The sequence below is a fragment of the Acipenser ruthenus genome, chromosome 29 (genome assembly GCF_902713425.1).
Source record: "Acipenser ruthenus chromosome 29, fAciRut3.2 maternal haplotype, whole genome shotgun sequence".
In the NCBI taxonomy this organism is placed as follows: Eukaryota; Metazoa; Chordata; class Actinopteri; order Acipenseriformes; family Acipenseridae; genus Acipenser; species Acipenser ruthenus.
The window spans coordinates 17,418,491-17,440,419 of record NC_081217.1 but is presented as its reverse complement, the minus strand read 5'-3'; the positions used below and the strand labels follow the sequence as shown (position 1 = coordinate 17,440,419).

Sequence of the window (21,929 nt, the reverse complement as noted above, 5' to 3'; positions counted from 1 at the left end):
AGCACTTTACAGAAGAACTATAAAAAGCCTGTGTCTAATATATAATCCAGCTACAAATAAACACACCCAAACAAATAAGTTTTCAAACAGGATTTAAAAGATTAAATTGGGCTTGCATTCCTGATGTGAATCCAAAGACGAGGGGCATTGTAACTAAATGCCTTGGCTCGGACAGAGTTCAAACTGTCAGAAGATTAGCATTTTCCGATCTCAGGGAACGACCCGGGACATATGGGGTCAGCAGATCTAGATGATAAGAAGGGTCAAGACCATGTAAGACCTTATAGGTAATAAGAAGAACTTAAAAATAATAATAATAATAATAATAATAATAATAATAATAATAATAATAGCATCAGTAACAAAATAAACGAATGAGATGGATGCAGTAATTGTATCAATTAAATATGCGATTAAACCCGAGATTAACTAAGATTAAAAATTGCAATCAGAAAGACCTGCCCCTGCTCCCCTGCCCCTTGTTTGCTCAGCCTGTGTCTCCTCCTGCCCCAGACTTGACAAGCACACATGAAGGAGAGCTCTGCTGCTGCTGCTGCTGCTGCTCCAGCATTGGCAAAGAGTTAAGCCAGCAGTGGAGAAAAGGGGTGTGGAGTCAGGAAGGCAAAGCGAGGGGCTGTATAAAACTGAGACTAAAAGAAAACCATAGGCACTCTATCCAGTTCGCCTGGCTCTCTCCCGCTCTCTCTGCCTCACAGGACCACTGCGTTACACCTAGACAGAGCAAGCAACGGAACACAAGCCTTTCCAGACTGCTCCCATACAGAACAGCCTTGAACGCTAAACTCCAGCAGAAGGATGGCTGCAGCAGCACTGAAGAGAATGACTGAGGCTAAAGGAAAACTCATTTTGATCCTGGCCCTTTGTAATCTGCTGATGATAGGTGAGTACCACTTTTCTGCAGTCCACCACAGGGTTTCTTTAGAATATGTCTTTTTATAAAATGTGCTTTATCAGTGTGCTTATTTTTTATATATGTGATGTTTTTTTTAACCCTTTGTGTTGCTGTCTGTTTGTCTGTAGATTTTTAAGGTAATTTAAAGGGGTTTATTTGTAACTTTTTGAATTTGCTTGCAATTACTGGAAATGTCACTTTTCTTATTGATTAGTATTTACTGAGCAGCTGGTGTTAGCTGCATTGTATATGCACTTCCAGTAGTCTTTCTCCTGTGTTGCCAATGCATTAGCATCAGCTTGAGTGAAAGTTGTGTGTAAATGATTGTACCAAGAAGTCTGTCTGCATTGGATAAGATGGAAAGTGTATTTAGTAAGTGGAGAGCTCTTATAAGGAGCGCATGTAGTCTCCAAGGAACCCGCTGAGTTTCAGCTGCATCAGCAGGGATTAAAAAATGGGACAGTGTCACACCCTTAGGGAGACAGGCTCTCCAAACTCTTACTGCTGTTGGAGGGGCACTAGTTTAGTAACTTCATAACTTACATTCTGCAAAAGACATCTTTGAAACACAAAGACCTAAAACCTGACTGTCTGACTGCTGATAAACTGCAGGAAAAGATACACAAGAAACTCCATCTCAGTGAGAGACTGACCCAGTCTGTACAGCATGCCAACATACCAGGGAGCTTACAGATAAAATTAGAAAGATTACTCATGAAAAGGTCGAACGTTTTAAATAGCGAGAGTAAGTGAATCGCAGTGTTCAGATTCAAATCTTACTTTTTTCCATCAACTTTTTTTTTTTTTTTAACATTATATAACCAGGAACTTCCCATTAAGGTAAGAACAGCTATTTTAAGTAAGGCAGGATGTCATAACATCTGAAAACATTAGAAGTCCAACGTGAGCTCCTTTTTAACTCTTTAATATATAAATGAGCTGTTCCCATTCGGTTTGAATACCCATAAAGGGTTAAATACGAGAACAAATGTACGAAATGACATGTCAAGAGTAAATGTTTCAGGTTTCAAACACCTTGGTATCTCTGTTTCTAATTACACAACTTTAATTAAAAAAAAAAAAAAGTGGATTACTTTATACTCATTACACAGCCAACATGCATATTATCAAAACCTGTGGCATGTGCACGCAAATGGTTACGTTCATTGTTCATTTTTGTTTCCTTTAGAAACATCTGGACAGTTTTGTCTTCAAGCACAGTTGCGGAACAACCCATGCAGGTCCCCCTGACTTTTTTAATGCTTTAATGATCAAGGCTGTTTTCTAGTGATTGGCTGAATTATGATGGCCTAGGACACCAACAAAAAAAATAAAATAAATAAACTTAAAGGAGACCTAGTTTGAGGCAACTTTTCTGTATCAACCCCCTCCCCTGGTGCGCCATGCAGTGACCTGAAACCTAGGCTCTTGAAACCGTGTTCCAAGCCACAAAGTGGCTTTGTGTTCCATCTGCTTTAGTCGTATCTTTGACTCCTGAAAGCAACTTTCCAGAGTTGCTCGTTACTAGTTTCATTAAACGAAGTGTGTAGTTTGAGAGTGTGTGTACTGCACTGTACGGGGGGGGGCTCAAAAGCTAATATCTCTCAAATACAATTCTTAGGGATGTTGACAGTGTCTCGGAATTATTTTGGGGAGAGGTTTGTTCGGGGGGTCAAGCTGGGGTCATCTTGACTAATCTATTGAATCAATCCACTTTGCATCACGGCTGTCAGAGCCACACCCATATCAGAGCCGCATACACTCCCACACTAGCAAAACAGACTCTCCATCATGACTGCTGACCCCACACCCACATCCTGTCTGGACTGTGTGCTGCAGCATTAGGAATTTATTATTGATAGCATTTCTTTATGTATTTGTTTTTCCAGTTATGGTTACCTTAACTGAGTGGAGAGGCTAGGGGAAGGCAGAGTTTATTAGATGTTTTGTCTAAGCTTTTGGAATAGTTGTAATGCACGTGGTGCTCCAGGTTGCTAATGGTAAAGACAAAAAAAAGAAAACTCTAGAAGTAATAACCAATTTAGCAAAGTGTGTTCTGTGTGCCCATCAATAATTGTTTATTGAATTAATTTCACTCACTATTGCAAAGCCTCAAGTAAAAGTTTCCCGGCACAGTTCTGATGGCCAAAACTTGTTTGCTTGGTACTTTTTGTTGTAATGCATATAAAGAGTCTTTACAAAGTGATTTTATCCTGTAGAAGTGTCTGTAAAAATAAAGAGCCTGCACCATCTAGTGATCTTTCACTGCACTAAAACTGAGACTAAAACAGATCTAGCACACATTTAATCTACTGTACTTACAACTGAAGATTGGCTAATACAGTATATATATATATATATATATATATATATATATATATATATATATATATATATATATATCCGGCTCAGCCGGACTGCTGTGAGATTTAATGTGTTTGTTACGTGCTCGCAAAACGCTCAGGGGTGCCTCATATAGCGCCAGCAACATTCAATTCTGGCGCCAGCACGCAGGTTTTCTTTTTATATTGCTTTGTGTGCTAGTGAGTTAATTCGGTGTGCGTTCTAACTTGGTTGTCTTGTGTTCTGGGCTAGAGTAGCAGCGTAGTACAACAGAGAACATACGCACCTATAAAACCATCAAATTATAACGCCGTTTGTTACGCTCCAATTTAATCCAATGAGAAACTATCATCATCTATGGTTGCTAAGGAATAAAAAAACAATCAAAAAAAGTAAACATGTCTACTGGCGCCAGAATTTAATGTTGCTGGCGCTATATGACGTACCCCAAATTTGCACCTCTGAGCGTTTTGCGCGCAAGTAAAGAACACATTAAATCTCACAGCAGTCCGGCTGAGCGCGGGGCCCCCTAGGGTGGGGGCCCTAGGAGTCCGCCTTGCTCGCCTTGCCTTAAGGCCTGCCCTGTATGTATGTATATAAATGTAGGAACTAGGAAGACACATTTTGATAATATTTTGTAGTATTTTCACAACCTTTTCAGGGCATGCAGTGTATGCCTTGCTTGCCCTGACCGCACACCGCTGCAGTACAGTGCAGCAGCATGGTGTGGGTTGCTGTATAGTGTGTGCATTCCTGAGGAAACATGAAAGAATTTCCAGCCCTCACTCTACACAATCGTGTGGGAAAATCTCCAGCCGCTGTGTTTGAATAGCATCTGGAGAGCGCGGAGCTGGGGTGCGCTCACGCCTGCCTCGGAGGTGATGGTGTAGAAAGGCGTGGCTCAGCTGTTCAGCCGGTGATGTCAGCCTGTTCCTTAGAGGGAAAGCAAAAGTGCAGCTCCCAGCAGAAAGCAACATCTGCTCTCTGGCAGGCATCTCCTTGGATGAGGTCATGTCCTTGGTTTTGTCAGAAAATAATATATATACATATCAAAACCTGATTGTTAATGTTTTTTGTGCTTTTTAGTGACCCTGTGTTGTGATTTGAACACAACTGTGGTAGCGCTTTGAAATGTAAAAAATCTGAATCTAAAAAATAAATGAAGGGAGATGCGCAACGTGTAACTTTTTGAAATGATCTCAGCAGTTCTGCTCTTTTTTTTTTTATTAAGCAGAAGATACGGGTTAGATATTCTGTCACAGGTTTTGAAGGAACGCCCCACGAGAGCATTACTAATAGGCATGCCAGTTTCAATTACTTGCTACACTGTTTAAGTCACGGGAAGGTGAACGATTGAAATACATGCAGCATGAATAAAATAAGCAGGAGAAACAGTAAGCTAGTTAAACTGAAAGAAACTCAAAAGTCTTAGTTCAGGGTAAATAAATACATATATCTGGCACTTACTGTAACTAATGTGTGGTCTGATTAGCACTAAAATTGGATCATCTAATGTAACCTTAGATATGGTAGTCCAAGATTAGGGCTAATCAGCATCTGTGAAACCATCTGAAAGTGTCTCACCCCTTCTCTTACCCTATGAAGTTAACCATGTATAAACCTAGACATGAAGTTCAGTTTTAAAGCAACAGTACCTGCATACAAGCTTCACTTCAGTGTCACTGTGCCACTTCAAGAGCTGAGAGTGTGACACACAATGCAGGCATATGCAACTTGGAGGCGTCACACGTCAACACAGATGCCTTCAATACAGAGACGTCATGCTGATGCTGTTACCACACACAAACTGTATGCAGGCGGATACAACATTTTAAAATAACGTTAGCTTTTAATAAGGTCTCACTTTTGTTTTAGTTTTTCGTACTAAGCTCCCCAGTTGAGCCCCACACTCATTTCCAGCAGTGTTTAAGAACTCTCCCTTGAGCCAATGCAGTCGGCAGCTTTGGGCAACAACACGAGAGAAAGATCTGCTAATGTTCCTTACTTGTTTTTGTTTTACGCAGTTCCTGAACAATGAGCCTCATGTGGTGAAATTGTGGAAAAAACGAATAATCTATTCTTTCTTGTTGCGTGTTACAAACCTGGCCACCACATTTTACAAGTCAAAACCCCTCTTCCAGCAATCAAGCAATGAAACAATTTGTTCCCCTTCCATGATGACATCACCCCAGCGCTAGCCATGAACTGCAGCCCATAATTAGGAGAGTTGTTACAGGCCTGCTGGTAGTACAAACTGGGCTTGTTTTGCTTTTTTTACACCCTAGATAATTATATATATATATATATATATATATATATATATATATATATAACATAACATATTCAAAAGTTTACATACCCCAGTGGAAATGTATAATTTCTAAACGTTTCTTGAAAACAAAGAATTTCAGGAAAAACCTTTTGCAGCAAAAGTTTTGCTTTTGTGGATGCAATTATTTATTTCAGCAATTTTTTTGCAAAACACCAAAAATGCTAATTCAGAAGTATTCATACCCTTTAATGCTATGATAGTATTGCCTACAAGGTGTTAGAAATTTCAATATGATAATGCAGAACCTAATTCTAGTCTAGAAAATGCAGGATTGTGGGTGAACATTCTTAGAGAGTATAAAAGAGTTAGGCATAGGATGATTGCTGTCTTTACCAATAAGCCAATATGGGAAAGTAAAGAGCTATCTGAAGGGCAGAAAATTATTTTTTGTCATAATGCTGGAGAAGGATACAAGAAGATTTCCAAGCATTTCAGTATCCTAATTTCAAATATTGTTTCTATTATCAAGAAGTACAAGTACTGTCACAACACTCCCTCGGTCTGGAAGAAAGAAGGTTCTTTCACCAAGAACAAGTAGAAGAATTGTGAGGAAGGTTAATAACAATCTGAGATTCAAAGATATTCAAAGTGAATTGGCTGCAATTGAGACTGGGGTTTCCATTTCAACCATAGGTCAAGTATTATTGGCTAATCATCTTAAGCTCTCTGCTACAAAACTTGGTTTAACGCACAACTGGATGTTCCAACACAACAACGATCCAAAGCACACATCAAAATCTGCTTCAGAATGGTTAATAAAATCAAGGTTCTGGAATGGCCTAGTCAAAGTCCCGATCTAAATCTGATTGAGAATCTTTGGTATGAGTTGAAGAAGGCTGTGCACAAGAGAAGTCCTCGGAATTTGAATGAACTGGAACAATTTTGCGTTGAAGAATGGTCAAAAATCACTAAAGAATCATGTCAAAAGCTTATTGATAAATATCCTAATCGTTTAAAAATAAGTTATTATTGCTAAAGTTGCCGCAACTAGCTATTAATTTCATTTTCTTTGTCAGGGTATTAATACTTCTGAATTAGCATTTTTTACTATATATATATATATAAAGTATTACCTGCAAGATTTAAAAAAATGAATAATAATAATAAAATCCGCGTGTGGGGCTGCCCGTGTCAGACACCTCCCGGGGACGCAGACAACTGAAAACCTGAGAGTCACGACAAACCCTGCGTGTGTAAGGACACAGGTTCCCACGTCCCAGAGAGCCTTGGAGTTATACACAGAGCCTCCACCCTGGACAGAAACACACAGTTGGTTTTGCAGTCTAAGGCCTGAATAGTTAAAGCACAGCGAAGTCGCGTAAAGCACATCAACAGCATGGTTAAAACAAAGTCAAGCTTAGTAAAGAATAGAGGAGGAAATAAACATGATGAAAGGTTGTTTAACTTGCACTGTGTACACGACTGTGTTTGTACACAATTAGGGTTTCCTTACTGGAATGCCTTCTTTAAAAGGAAAAGATCCCTATCTGAGAGGAACAGGAGGGAGACTGAGCGAGGGAGAGGGGTTCATTAGCCCAGGGTTAATTTTCATTCCCCAAGGTGCTTGTTTCCTCTCAGCCAGAAATGCAGGAAAGCGGAAGTCAACTCCTGTTACAACTACAAACTTGAGAAGGAACAGAACAGAAGAGAAAAGAAAAGTGTGTGTGTGTGTGTGTGTGTGTGTGTGTGTGTATGTGTGTGTGTGTGTGTGTTTGTAGCATGTCTGTCTATTTCAGCGTCATTATTAGCAAGTGGAATTAGATAAAATGAACATGAGATCACTTACTCATAACAATTCAAACTGCGCTGGCGCTGAACCGGCACATGCAACATTTTAAAAAATAAATTCAAACTAACAGCGTAATTCATCTTGGGAGAGTGTTAAACAAACGCTGTGCAGATCTGAACCCTTCCAGAGAGTTAAAGTGCTTCAAGCTCATTGAAAACCAGTAGGAACTACCTTCGTATTTCAAAGAGTCGCTGGAACAAGGCGTGGTTGCATTCTAATGCAGGGGTGAGAATGAGTCTTCGGCCAGAGGGAGTCAAAGTGTTAGAATGCCTTTGCACAGATATTACATGAACAATCCTTGGACAAGGATTTCTTAACCATGGTTGCATGGTACTCTTGATAAGGAGAAATACCATACATGCATGTTTCACGCATTCTTTTCTAGATGTTAGGCAACAACTGTCTCTTATTACAAGTCAAATAAATATTCAAAAATGATGATTGCATTTCAAAGGCAAATTTCAACTACCTTTCAATATTAAACGTCTTCTTATTCCCACAATAGAGGCCCCCCACCAGCACCGAGTGACTTCTGTGGCATTGAAAGAGGTTTATTTACACAGAAGCTGCAGGGACCTCATTCCACACTTAGGTTGTTCATTTCTTCAGCACCTAAGCAGATATTTCTAATTGGTTTCAGGTCAGGTCCTGTTGAGGTCCCCAGGTCCCCAGGACTGATTTCAAGCACATAGATGATAAAAATTCCTAAGCAATTACTTCTTTATAAAAATGTTTGTTATTACGCACTTAAAAGCACGCTATAATTAAAACGGAGATCACAAGCCTATCCAGGCTACTTATTTGTAGTTCCAGTATGTGTTACTGATTAGTTACTGGGATATGAGACCTCCATGCAAACACTGTGAAATTAATAAAACACAGTACTGTAACAGTTATTAGATCATTTAAAAAGTATTACAGAGCAAATTATAAACTGTAGTCAAAATCTTTATAGATATAAAAAAAATGTGAGGCATTTGGAACCCACCAAAAATTATGACGAATTCTTCTTGTATTTCATGTGTATGCAGGAGGTATTTAATGTGCTGTATAATCAAAAACGAGGGAAACGTTTAGGGAACAATCCTAAAGTTATTTAACCCTTTCATGCATGGAGACCTCATAGGCTGGCGGATACAAAAAACAAAAGCTCTCTTCTAGTCTTTATATGGAAGTCACAAATGCATGCACAAATGAGGATGCCATTTTTCCCCATTGTGGCAGGGTGGAAGCCCTACCTGTGTAATGTTTATGTGTGGGGGGGAATATTGGGTTGGCACAGAGGGGGTTAAATTCCTCCTTGCCAGAATACATGTGAGAATGTGGCTGGAGCCTTCATTGAATGATTGTGATGGTATATATAGGAGAGGAGAAATCCTTTGTCAGGTGGAATGAGTTTGAGTGAGTGTTTGTTCCTGGGTGATGTACTATTTGAAACCTGCAGATAACAAGCCTTGCCAGTGACGATACCCTGTCACACCCATATAAAGCAATGAACATTTCATTATTATTATTATTATTATTATTATTATTATTATTATTATTATTATTATTATTATTATTATCATCATGTGTCCAGAACTGTATTTTCAATATGTCATGCATGAAAAGGTTAAATAAGTTGCCTTCCAAGGATTATTTGAAGCCCAGACGTTTTGGGGAAGGTAGGTGGAGATGAAGCACTGGAGCAGATCTCAGTGTGTTCCACGGTGTACAGCAGCATCTTTTCTGAGCACAAAAGAGACTCATAACTCATAACTGGAAAGGCATGAGCGGGGATGCACTTCTGGAATTAATTCAGAATTCTTAACGTTCTGCTTTTAATCACCTCTTTTTAGATCACACAAATTGTCAAGACACTGAAACGACAAGTTCAGCAGCTCCAGCAGCTCCAACAAACACAGCAGCTACAACGGAACAAGCAGCTCCAATGGATCCAGTGAAATCAACAGATACAGTAGATCCAAAAGGGGAGGTAGATGCAGCAAGTTTGTCAGGTCTTACGTCTGCTGCAATTCCTACAAACCAGGCAGGATCTCTCTTCACACCAACTAATCCAGTTGTCACTGTTTCAGAAGCTGGTAAGTGGAAACTCACTGGTTCCTTTTAGAAGCTATGGGACTGTAGGTTTGGGGGCCAGTGACTTGGTTGTTGAAGCTTAGCCCTGAGTGGGACACCCTCATAGCCATGCATGCACACACACACACACTCCAAATCCAAATGACTGAATGAGCACAGAAACCGAAGCACTCCCTCACCCACCTGACAGCTAGGCTGATAAAAGGAGTGGGAATTTCCCACATGGAATCCCATGTAATCCCGTGTTCTGTGTTTTAGTAGCTACGATGATCCCTGCGAATGCTACAGTTACAACTGTTGTTACAAACCCAACATCTGACTCGGATGCCAACAGCACAGCTCCTGCATCAGCCAACACTGTAGCATCAACTCCAGGCAGCTCTGCCACCTCTCCACAGACAGAGAGCAGCGCTCCGTTACAGGAAACGACACCCGCACCGGACACCACAACCTCTCTTTTAATACCGAATGAATTTCCTGAAACGCAGGGAACTTTCGTATCACCAGCGGTAAGTATGAGATGTATTTATTTTGTGTTTGTTTGTTTGTTTTCTAGAAGTGATCTGTTCATTACCGTGTCTTGAACAGTCACTGGAGTCAACAGGTTCTTGCTCTGACAAGGCAAATGTTTAGACTGTAAAAGCACTGAGATTTCTGTTTCTCTCTCTCCTCCAAAAGCAAGTCCACTGCGTGAGTAAGGAAGACATACAAGACAAAGATGCTATACAGCTGGAATTGAAAGAAGAAACCACTTGTGTAAGTATCAGCAGTTATCTATTTTATTTGCGCTAGGTTTTATATTTTTATCAAAAAAAAAAAAAAAAAAGAAACCCCTGTCTTAACAATGTCAAATGGGTGGCAGGTCTACGATATACTATTCAATGCAAGTCTATAAGGTATTTGGGAAGCAATGTGCAATATTCATAACAGAAAATTCAGTTATGCGGGAGCCAGCAAGTTTACACACTGTTGATGGATTTTGTCCAACCCCTCAACATGAAAAATGACAGGAGCGAGAAGCAGCTGGTCAGCCCATCAAGCTTCTGCTTTTTCACACACCAATCACCCTATTTGAAGGGATCGAAAGCCTGAGTATAGAAGCACCCCCCACCCCCCATACTTAGATGTTACTATTTCATCTGGTAAAGATAGGATAAGAGTTCCGTGTGACTGGTTTAGGATCATGAGCGTGCAGGGCAGCTACAGTCACTGCAGAACTCAAGTGGAGCCTGGAGCCAGGAACCCAGGAACCAATAGCCATCAAACTTGAAAGAAGTTCTCACTTTTGGAAACAACAGCAAACACTGAGGCGCTGAAAACAACACAGGGAACACCCACTGGTGGGTTTGAAGCCAAGACTATCCAAGTGCAAAGGCAAAAGAGCCAGAAAAAAACTACTCAGGACAGGGAGTTTAATAAAGCTAATACATCTCATAGAAATGCTGATAAAAGCAGGTTGTATAAGATAGCAAGTAAAGGTTACGAGGTTTGAGCAGCTGGAACCTAACCTGCAGTATCCCATCTGCCCCCTCTTTGACAGTTCAATGCAGGAGCTGCGCAGGGCTGTCAAGGGATCATATTATAGCCACAGTAAACGAGTACCTCACACTAAGATAGCCACAACAGTTACACATGTGCTATATAGTTATAAGGAGTTGAACTTTTAGACAACGCAAACATACAGATCCTGTTATCAAGACCATTAGGTTGGTAAAAGAACTCTTTCATTTGGACTTTTTAAATGCACTTGAAATGGCGTGTGGGGAGGAGGTGGTGCTCTCTGGCACTTTAAACTAGAATGTGCTCTTCACCGCCTCTGTGAAGGAAATGAATCATTTGTAATTCTGGATCCTGGCAACATCTAACTTCAAAGCAAATGGCAACTAAATAAACTGCATTTCATTAAGAATTGAGAAGAAAAAACAGCAAGCACCTTGAGTGGACTCTCAGCTCTGTAATTTCCAAAACAGGAAACCTTATTTGTCTCCTTCACCACCCGTCCAGTTTGCTAACAATGGATCCGTGGAAGTGGCCTATTTAATTTACAACCAGAAAAAAGTCAAAACATCCTTCCCCATCCTTTCAAAAGCCAAGCTTCCTGCCCTCTCCTGTTTGTTCCTATAAACATCTTCTAATAATACAGACGAAAGGGCTTCGCAAGGATGGGATGGCACAGACAACAGACAGATCTTGTCATGCGATACAGGGAACGCTGTCCGTCCCGTCACACTGTATAGCGATAAAGACTTTAAGCAAGCCAGGAGCGGGGATGCTAGCAGCAAAGCTTCACACAGATTTTTTCTATTATTTTAAGAGGGCAGGATTACTCACATTTGGCTACTGTATTGTCAATACCTCGCCATACCCCACCCCTAGGTTTCCTAAAAAGTGCTGCAGCATAGACTGAACGTTATCATCCTCTGAAAGCAGACATGGAAACAAGAATGCATTACAACAGCAGGCAAAAATAACTAAAGTGGAGTCATCGGGTTAAATAAATAAAGCTTGGGATACAGCTACGCAAACTCAAGACCTGAGAAGTTAAACAGGCGAGTAAGCCCAAGCAAGCAGAGGAAGTGAGGCCACTGGCACCTGACCACAACCTCAATGGTTATTTCTGGCACATCCGGTATTGTTCTCTTAACAGCCATTGGCACTCGTACCAGAATACACTTACTGTACTCTTGGTTCTCACAGTATTAATGTTATACCATCTAATAAAGGAGAGGAGCTCAAAGTAAGGTTACAATCCAATTTGCATTATCCTTAATTCCAGGATTTGGCATTAAGGATGATACTAATTTAAATTTATTTACTCGGTTCTTTGTTCTCCGTTCTGTGTTATTTGAGTAGCAGATTTAAGTGGTTTGGGAGTGTGGTACAGTCAATGCAGTTCCATTATTTTCAGGAATATTTCAGGACTTTTTTTTTTTGTTGTATACACAGCCTATGATGCACTATTTTACCTCCCCCACCCCCCCCTCCCCCCCTCCCCCCTAAAAGCACAGACAGTGCACCGAGCAGTCCCAGGCGCTCCAGTAAAAGAAAACGTTATGCTGGTTGTTTTTCTCTGTCAGAATTCCATGCACAATTGAAATATTATGCACTATTAAAAATTGCAAGAGATTTTCATATCCCTCCAGACAAAGAGTCTTTATGCCCTGTTCCACTTGAAAACAACACATGACCCCCTTCAGAAATAACACATGGGCTGATTGTTTGCACTGTGGCCTGGGGCTAGGAAGGAACTCGATCCTGGATCAGGAGGAAGGAATATTTCTTAGCAAGGTTTATTAACTACGGGCTGCAGATTGATCTCTCCCTGTGTCAGTCCCAGCCTTATCTGGGCAATGCACCTTTCCACAGGAAGCGATTCTCATTTAAACACACACACACACATCTCACACGTCTTAAACGGATACCAGCATCTTTGGAAACAGCTCTTTGAAAACAAGTGAGCCAGTCACAAGCTTTCCACTTGGAAGAAGTGTTAAACACATGTGTTATGCTGACGCACATTTCAATTTGAAGCTAATTTCTCTGATACGCCTTTATATTCATAATGCAAGGGTCACCATTAATTCTGATGGATGCAAGCAAACCCTGCAGCTCTCATGGGCGGACGGGTTTTAGAGGAAACTGCTTGAGATTTCAAATGAAGATTAGTGGGGAGAAGAATTCAGCACACATTATTTTATTATATCTGATCATTTTAAAGATAAAAAGCTAAATGCAGGAAGGCATGTTGGTTGGGAGGGACTGAGACAGGATTTAAAAAAGAAAAAATATATGAACATAATTTAGATATTTTATTTAACATCATGTAATCAAAGAAACTACAACATGATATCGCAAACGTCTACCGGAAGGCATAATAGTTGTACAGTATTTCATGTTCAATTTTGAAATGGTACAGTTTTTTGTCAAGTATATGGAAAACTACAAAGCGGTATATAATTCAATATGTTCACATCACATTATTCATCAGGTCTCATTCGACTTTATGAAGCACAATGAGTTAATTCTGTAGGGTGATGGAAAACTTTTGTCCATAGCTGTAGTGTGTCAATGGGGCGTAGAGGTATGTAGGGACAGGGAAGGATTCTGTGAGGCCGGTGGTGTGAAATCAAGAGAAGGCACGTGACTTGTTTTGCATATTGATTCCCAATTACAGTATCTTGCAGTCTCGAGTATTATATTGTAGCCCTACCACCCTTTTGACATTGTTAAGGCAGGTGTTGCTTATTGCATGACTTGTCATGAATTTAAAATGCGTTACATTATAGGTTTTGCAGATCTTATTCTTCTATAAAAAAAAACATTATTAGAATATAAATGAGAAGGGTGAAAAAAGGGGAAGAATTTAGTTTTATGATCCGGGAAATATTATTAAATGATTGCATGCAAGGGGAAATAAAAAGCTCAATATCTGGGAGTCATCCCATCCCAGCAATGCTTTTAATAGTAAATTGAGTTTCTCATACAGAAACACATCACAACACTGTTTTATTTTTGAAGTTACATTTTAAGTGCAGTTGCTGGCAATCTGAAAAATGTTCGCTCTAAAACGTGAGATTTCCTTTTCCAACTCAAAGCCACGCATGTGGTAGATATCTATATTTCATAAAGCAACTGATAAAGCAATTAACAATAAAAAGAGAGGAAACTTCTTCCCAGCGCTGAGGACCCTGCCTATTCTCACTGCCAATGCCCATGCCCATTAAAACTACAGTCATCATTAGGAACATGCCAACAAGGAGCCAGGCATCCAAATTACACAAACAAAAACTTTTTTTTATCTTCATTAGGAACCAGAAGACATCAAATAAATCACCAACCAGACAAGTCAGTGGAAAATTCAGTATGAGAAAACTTGAGGAATGCAGCGAGTAAAAATAGTCCTCCATGTTCCCACAAGAACAGGAGAAGTATCTTAAGAGAGAGAAAAAGAAAGTTGAACCGTGGCAGCCACTTTGCTAGTAATGATGCCTGGCAGGTTATCGTGGAGGTCATGTAAGTGGACTTGCACTTTGAGCTCCATCCTCCTCCAGCCATGATGAAACTTGGAATGGGCTTTCTAGCACACTGTGCTTGAGGTTCTTGTTGCACGAGCCCTGGCCAGATTGTATGGACCCTAGATTTGTTATAACATAACATAATTGGAAGGCATGTGAATTACAGGTTACAGTGCTAACATCCTGGTGCTTAACATATTAGTTGGTTTCATTGGCGAAGGAGAAATTGGAATTGAACCAAAAACCCTTTATCCTAAGCAGATGAGCGCATTTCCAGTAAGACGAAGCAAAACCCTTCAGTATTATTTATTACTACCATATGCTTGCTCATGACACGTCTTTGCCTTATATGAGAACAGTTTTTTACTATATACTGTTGGTAAGCGACTTTAATATACTGTACTTCTTGTTTCAATGTACAGTTGTTTACTGTAAACCCAAGCTACTACTGCATAGAGACATGTTTACTAAAACCACTTAAGAAAGGTATTTTCGTCAACTCCTGAACATACGATAAGGATAATGAGCAACACAGTACTGGACCTGGCTGGCAGCCCAGTCATGTATAATAGACTCTCGTAAAAGCACAGCTGCTGCTGGTATTACTGGGGCTATAGAGTTTGCAAACACGAGTCCACAGGGTCCCTGTTTGGTGTCTGGATCCCATTACATACAGTGTAGAGATTGTTTTCTGGTATTGTGCAATGCAGGGATGATATCATTAATGAGGAACAGGAGAGAACAGGGTGTGGCGGGCTCACCCTAATCCTGGACTCGCCCCAGGGATACGAGGCTTCCAGTCCTCTGCGGATCAAGACAGATCGACTTCATTCTCTTGCAGCTGTTCGGGGAGTGGTGGGGGGTCAAACATCAAGTCTGGAAAAAAGAACAACAAAAGTAAAAGTTTAAAATGCTGGCCTGGCAACCGTCATCCAAACAGCAAACAGGCCATACTTTACAGGACAGACCGCAAAGAGTGTTAAATCTGTCAAATGATTCCACAGGAGAAGTGTGTAGAAATCTTGAAAGACAGTGTTGCGAACAGGGTAACACTTTACATTGTGTCTCTAATGATTGTATACTTACATAGTAGTTACATGTGTACTTGCACATAATGACAATGTTATTATGCTTTGTTACAATGTACTTAATGTGTAAATCTTATTGCATGATATATGTAAGTATACACTTCCATCAGAAAAGGGTTAGAGTTAGGTATAGAGTTAGGATTAGTAGGGTTAGGTTCAGAATTAGAGTTAGGGTTAGAGTGTGCAAAAATGTGGTTACAGAGTGTGATACAAGTAGGAAATGCCTGTGGAGAGATGGCTGATATGAACTATCTTGCAACAAATCCTCATGTTCTACCCTTGGAACTCAGTACGATGCATCTGAAGAGTCTATTGAATTCAACAAATAATGAAGTTGTAACAAAAAATAATATTTTAAAACTGGCTGCTTGTTTTTGTGTTTGCAGGAAGAATTCATACAGTCGATCCTTAATGTGAAACATAAACTGTGCAACGATGATAGTGAGTGCAGTATTGCCATCTATCAAAAGCCCAGGTCCAAGAACATTCTCATCAGCAGCTCCAAAATTACAGGTACATTAGAGATGGACTGCAGTACAGTCATGCTGTTATAAGAACATGCTCATCAGCAGCTCCAAAATCTGAGTTTCTTTATACTGTTTTATACATATATACAAATACATTATATATATATATATATATATATATGTGTATATACACATTCACAAAAAATAATGTTTTAAGGACTTTTTTATGAATTTAATCGTCTACAGTTCATTAAACCTTTTTTAACGTGTTGGAGTATTATTATTGTCCACAGTGGGACCGGCTTTTCTAATGGAGTCCAGGTTATGGTTTTGTATTTGTAAGTGTTCATTAGGTTCTTGTTTCCCCTTGCTTCACAGAAAACCCCAAAGACATGGCCTCCTACTTTAACGATGAAAATGTGAAGGATCAGGTAATGTGTGTTTTCACTGCTTGTGTGGGAACAGAGCGTAGAACAGGCACAGAAACGCAGGCTATAAAGAGCGTACCTTCTAACTGAGTCATCGCTGCTGTTACCTCTTCATTATGTTGCTTAAACTCACTGTTCAGTAATGCAATGTCTGTCTGTGCATTTAACAACAGCGTCCCATGGTCCCGTTTCAGTGTGATGTTAGTGTTTTAGCCATTCATGTTTTTAGTTTAGAAACGACACCTTGTGTACTGCCCCTCAAAATACAGTAGAAATATTAAACTTATTTTGTCATGTGTTGATCATTTGCTGCGATAGCTTGCAACTAGCTTTTTCTTTCTTTCTTTTTTTTTTTTTTTTTTTTGCTGTAGTAACCGCAAGAGATACACAGCTGCGTTTCATTATGGGATAATTCATTAATTGACTTCCTTGGAAGGCAAGTTAGGTTGAAGTAACACATACAGACACGGGAGCATTATTCCAAACATCAAATCTAGTGCACCACAACAATGAACAATAACTGCTGGAACACGCTCAAACAGTACTTTAGATTCTATTTGGCAGCTGTGAGTCTTTTCCCACCAGCCGTGAATTTGGAGTGGTGCTGACACTGCGCAAAAGAATTTAAAGACACGCTCTGTTTAGGGTGTTAAACCACAACTGGGATTCACCTCTTCGTTAATCAAACAGAGATGACGAATATAAAATCGTTTTTTTATTTAGCATATACAGTATATCAAAAATGTACTGGTATAAATACATGAAGCAATGTGGACCGACAGAAAATGCAACACAAAATTAGAAGAAAAAAGCAGTGTTTCAGTTCATTGCGTCACTTCTCACCCACGTGTCAAAATCTCATCAGATAATGGCAGAAACAGCAGGAAATATGATCCGATGAGCGCTAAACCAATTCCCCTATGGAATGATAACATTCCCTAAAACTAAAAGCCAGCTGAACAAGTACACGATATACAATGAATTGGTAACAGTGGTAGCAATAGAGTTCATCTTGTTAATGGGCAGTAAAGTGTGGCGGGATTCAGGCCCAAAAACAATATGACATGATTGATAGGCTGCTAGCATTAATTACAATAAGTGCTTCACTGTTTAATGCCAGTAGCTGAGATACATATAAACCGCTGAATTGAAACAACCATTTTACCACTTTGGTAAAACTTGATACATGAATCTCTAATAATAAGTCACGCTTACACAAAGTGATTTATTGCTTGTTGGAAAACCGATGCAGACCTAAAATTGCAAGATTTTTTAAATAATGCTTCCGATTGGTTTACTAATGACAACACAGAGCATTTCTGGTTGAGTCCATTGCATATTTGGGGGGTGGGGGGTGGGGGGGGGGGTGTAAGACAAAATGCATTGCAGTCTGGTAATGAACATAGACACTAGATCAACCACTGCAGCTACACACTGTTTGAAATCTCAGGGGCTGTCTGCCTGTGACAGCTGTCTTATGTGCATAGGCAAACAATGCATGTTTAAAATAGATATTTAAAAACCAGACCATTGAGGGAGGACCAGGGTCTAACCGCTGGCTAGTGGTATATCTCTTGTACAGTATATGCTGTATATAGAAACGGGATTATCTGTGAATGGGGCTATGGGAAATAAGACTCCCATTGCTAAGCAGTTTGATCCATTCCAAGTTAAATAAGACACGTCTGATCTTGTTACCTATACACTGGGGCTAATCAAGCCTGTAGTAAAACCTGGAATGTGGGATGCTGCTTTGCATGCCTGAGACTGGATCCCAACCCCTCCCTTCTCTCCTTCAGCTTGGGCTCATGACTGCCGCACCGCACTGGAGGAAGCATTCCCCGAGTGTCCTGGTCTCCTTGGTCATCACAGGCCTGCTGCTGGCAGCCCTCCTGATCGGTGGATACTGCTACAAGAACCGGGTGACAGGGAGCTCCAAGGGAGAGAGACTGGTCAGTATTGCACTTGTAACCCAACAAGCCCCGAGTGCTGGGATTTACCGTGGGTCCCACACCTCGCAAACCAGTAAGGCTGGTTCATACTTCATTCATGCAACTGGATCGGCAGACAGTGGCACGTACGACTTGAGAGAGACTAGAAATCGCCGGTCACACAGTTGAAGTATGAACCATCTCTACTGAACCTGCTCTGCATCTGTCATATAGATATTGATGCTGAGTTTAGACTTCATACATCATCACATTCAGCAATCTGGCTAAAATAAACATCTGGCAAAGGATCATATAGCAATATACATACTAATACGTTTCTAGAGTCTCTGCTTGCTAATAGCTACACCAACAGCTGTTCTATTGACCTCAACAGTATGATCCCTTTAAAAATACATACAGCCTAATTAGATCTATCTATGTAGAGAGCTATCTATCTATCTGCCTATCTATCTATCTAGATACATAGACAGAAAACCTAACATGGTACTTGCGCACACAGTGACTGAATGGGATATATATATATATATATATATATATATATATATATATATATATATATATATATATATATATATATATATATATATCATTTTTAAAAAGGAAAACTGCTGTGTAACAAAAGGAGCAAAATCAAAAAGAAAAAGGTAATGTAGGTACACAAAATGTAAATAATTGATAAAAAAAATGTATTAAATCAGGACGTTTCAGACTAAAGTCCTTCCTCAGCTGGATGGTAAAAGCAGTGCTGTGAACAATCTGTTGTTGTAGACAAGTCTTTAAAAAGAAATGTTCTGGAAGAGGATGACATGATAACTTCAGGAGAGAATGTTAAATATTCTGTATATAAGCATTCTGAAATGAATCTTGAGCCCTATTCAAAGAAAACTTTAACTTGTGTGTTATTATTAAATAATATTTTATTCCTAGTCTTGTTTTTTATTAATAAAATTAAGTTTGATATTTATGAAACTCAAAAAAGCCAACAGCAGCCTATAAGAACAGTCTCATGAAAACGATACCGCATGTTATTCATAAAAACAGACTTAGGTGGGGCTGGTGGCACATTTTGCCCGCAGCACTAATGAGTTAATTGCTTTATATTTCCGCCTATAGAACGAAGACCTCTATCAGGTGGACAGCGATAACCAAGATGGTACTCTGGTTTCCGTGGCCCCCCTGCACCCCCCCGAGCCACAGGGGAAGCCGAGCACTAACGGGGACACGCAGGGCACAGGCAAGAACCAGCCCCCCACCTCCAACACCACCACCACCACCAATGGGCATTCTGCCAAGCAAGCCCCCGTGGCAGACACAGAGCTGTAGAGACAGACAGAACAGCCTGAGCACACCCAGCACAGCGTGTGCATATGGAGACAGCAATTCATTCTTCTTCCTTTCCTCTTCCTTGCTTGAGCGTAACTCGCCACCTACAGAACTCATTTAAAGAATCAAAAGATTGTGAAGTGCTGTCTGGGTTGCATTGGTCATCAAAAACACAAAACAAATACAAAAGCTCACTGAACTGCAGGGAGAGTGCTTTCAATTTGGGACAAATGCCAATGCAGATTGCAGGAGACACAATGCATAGTGATCTGTGGATGCACAGAGGCTGAACTGCAGAAGTACCAACGCAGTATCATTCCAAGTGTAATCATCGATTTAAACTGCTCTGCCTTGCAGTTATTTCTCCCAATTGAACGCCCCTTCTGTCCAATGGATAGTCCCGTATATATAGACAAGGTGATGGCTTGGAGAGTTGGTGAAATGAAGACTGGGCTGAACAATCAATCTGCCGCAACTAAAACAACTGGCTTTAGTAAGAGGTAAAGCAAAATACAGCATTCAGATAATTCTCCATTTCATTACTGCAAGCTTTACTGATATACTGAGCTTTTTCTCCACTACAAAATTGATCCCGCTTACTTCTTGAAATGCTGGCAGTTTTGCACCGGAGAAAGACAAATAGTAACATGGGCACATAAAGTGTTTTTTTGTTGTTGTTTTTGGTGTGTTTGTTTATTTGTTTTGTTTTTTTTTTTTTTATTTTAGACATTCCAAACCCAACTTTTCATTTTCCTCTTGGCTTATTACAATGTTCATTATTTTATTTTTATTTTTATTTTGTCTGGTTAGGAATTCATATTTGAAATTAGTTTTGTATGAATACTGATATTTTTCATTAATGTCTATGTGTAAATAAGTAGTCGAATGCTGCTTCCTGTTATAAGTAAAATTTTCTGTATACGCCTATACATTGCAAACATGTTATGTGTGTATGTTTCTTTGGTTCTCATCTATGTACATGTTCATAGCTTGGGAAAAAAAAAAATCTAGCAAATTGACGTGGTTTGCACAACACAGTCCATCTTTGCATGTAGAGGGTGCTAGTGTGTACTTATCACGTGTCCTGTATACATGAGAAAGCACATGCAACTGCATAGCTGATCTGTTAGAATTTGAGAAAGGTGATGTAGTGGGCTCCATTACAGGCACATGCGGGCTACATGGAAATTCAAACTCTTCTTTAGCATACCCCAGTCATCACAGCTTAACTGTTTTGCAAGCCCCTGGAAGACCAGCCCTACTGTGCAGGGAGTGTTACGACGCAATGCATCACAATATGTTCAGCTGCAGTGCCATTTTTGTACAATATAAACATTTCAAGGCAAAACTGCTATCAAACTGCAGCAGCATACAAGCTTGGCGAGCAAGCAAGTGTTTATTCTGCATGTGTGCTGAACAGGCCTGGCATCACAGACTGAAGCAAGCTGCCATCACACGATTTCATCTCCCTCGCAAGTACTGTAGAAATGCAGCACCAGTGTTTTTTTTTTGGTTTTTTTTTGTCCAAGCAGTGTGCATCTTCCAGGGTTTTTTTCTGAAGTATAGGACAGATCTTCTGTTGTGTGTGTCTCCTGTTTTGAGGCACGATGGCGCTTGTAGTATGTGAGCTGTAGTTTGTGATGTTGCTGTTTCCGATGTGAAAGCTGTGTCTATTGCTTTGTAGGACTGGGGTGCCCTTATAGCCAGGAGACAAAGGGGGGAGAGCCGCCCTGTAACAGACATGTGTGTCACTTGTATTTCATTTTCAGGGTGCCTCGTATAAACTTGCATTCTTTTCTGAACCGATAGTCCTATGCTAATGTCATTCGTTTGACATTTTCTCCGGGGGTTAGACTGTACTGGAACACATGTCTTCTCACCAATTGTAACCCATAAAAAAGGATTTTTTTGTAAATAAATAATAATAATAATAAATTCAGAAATACCCTGTGTGCTTGAGGTTTGTGTTGTGAACCCTTTTCCCTTCAGTTCTGTATCACGCAAAATTAACAGCCAGTTTTTGTCTCCTGTATTAAGTCAGTTTAAGTGACTGATAGTACTGAGGAGTCAATATGATACTGTAAAGAGTCTGGATGCGCAGGTCACACAGATCATGAATACAATAAAAACAAATCTTTGTCCCGTGTAGAGGGTGTGTGCTCAAGTGTCACTTCAGCGCGGAGCCAGTGGAGCAGATGTG

General features: G+C 40.1%; 1 protein-coding gene across 2 annotated transcripts; it reads left to right on the top strand.

Moving 5' to 3' along the window:
- Nucleotides 1–521: 521 nt before the first annotated feature.
- On the top strand, nt 522–21,681 carry LOC131702107 (hematopoietic progenitor cell antigen CD34-like). Of its 2 annotated transcripts, none has more exons than XM_059004008.1 (8): nt 522–901; nt 9,216–9,458; nt 9,718–9,965; nt 10,135–10,212; nt 15,946–16,072; nt 16,405–16,457; nt 18,254–18,406; nt 19,520–21,681. In XM_059004008.1, the coding sequence occupies exons 1-8, from the start codon at nt 817–819 to the stop codon at nt 19,727–19,729; spliced, it is 1,197 nt and encodes a 398-aa protein (XP_058859991.1). In that variant the 5' UTR covers nt 522–816; the 3' UTR covers nt 19,730–21,681. The 2 variants fall into 2 exon arrangements, with proteins under 2 accessions (XP_058859991.1, XP_058859990.1); XM_059004007.1 differs by having other exon boundaries at nt 523–901; nt 9,715–9,965.
- Nucleotides 21,682–21,929: the final 248 nt, after the last annotated feature.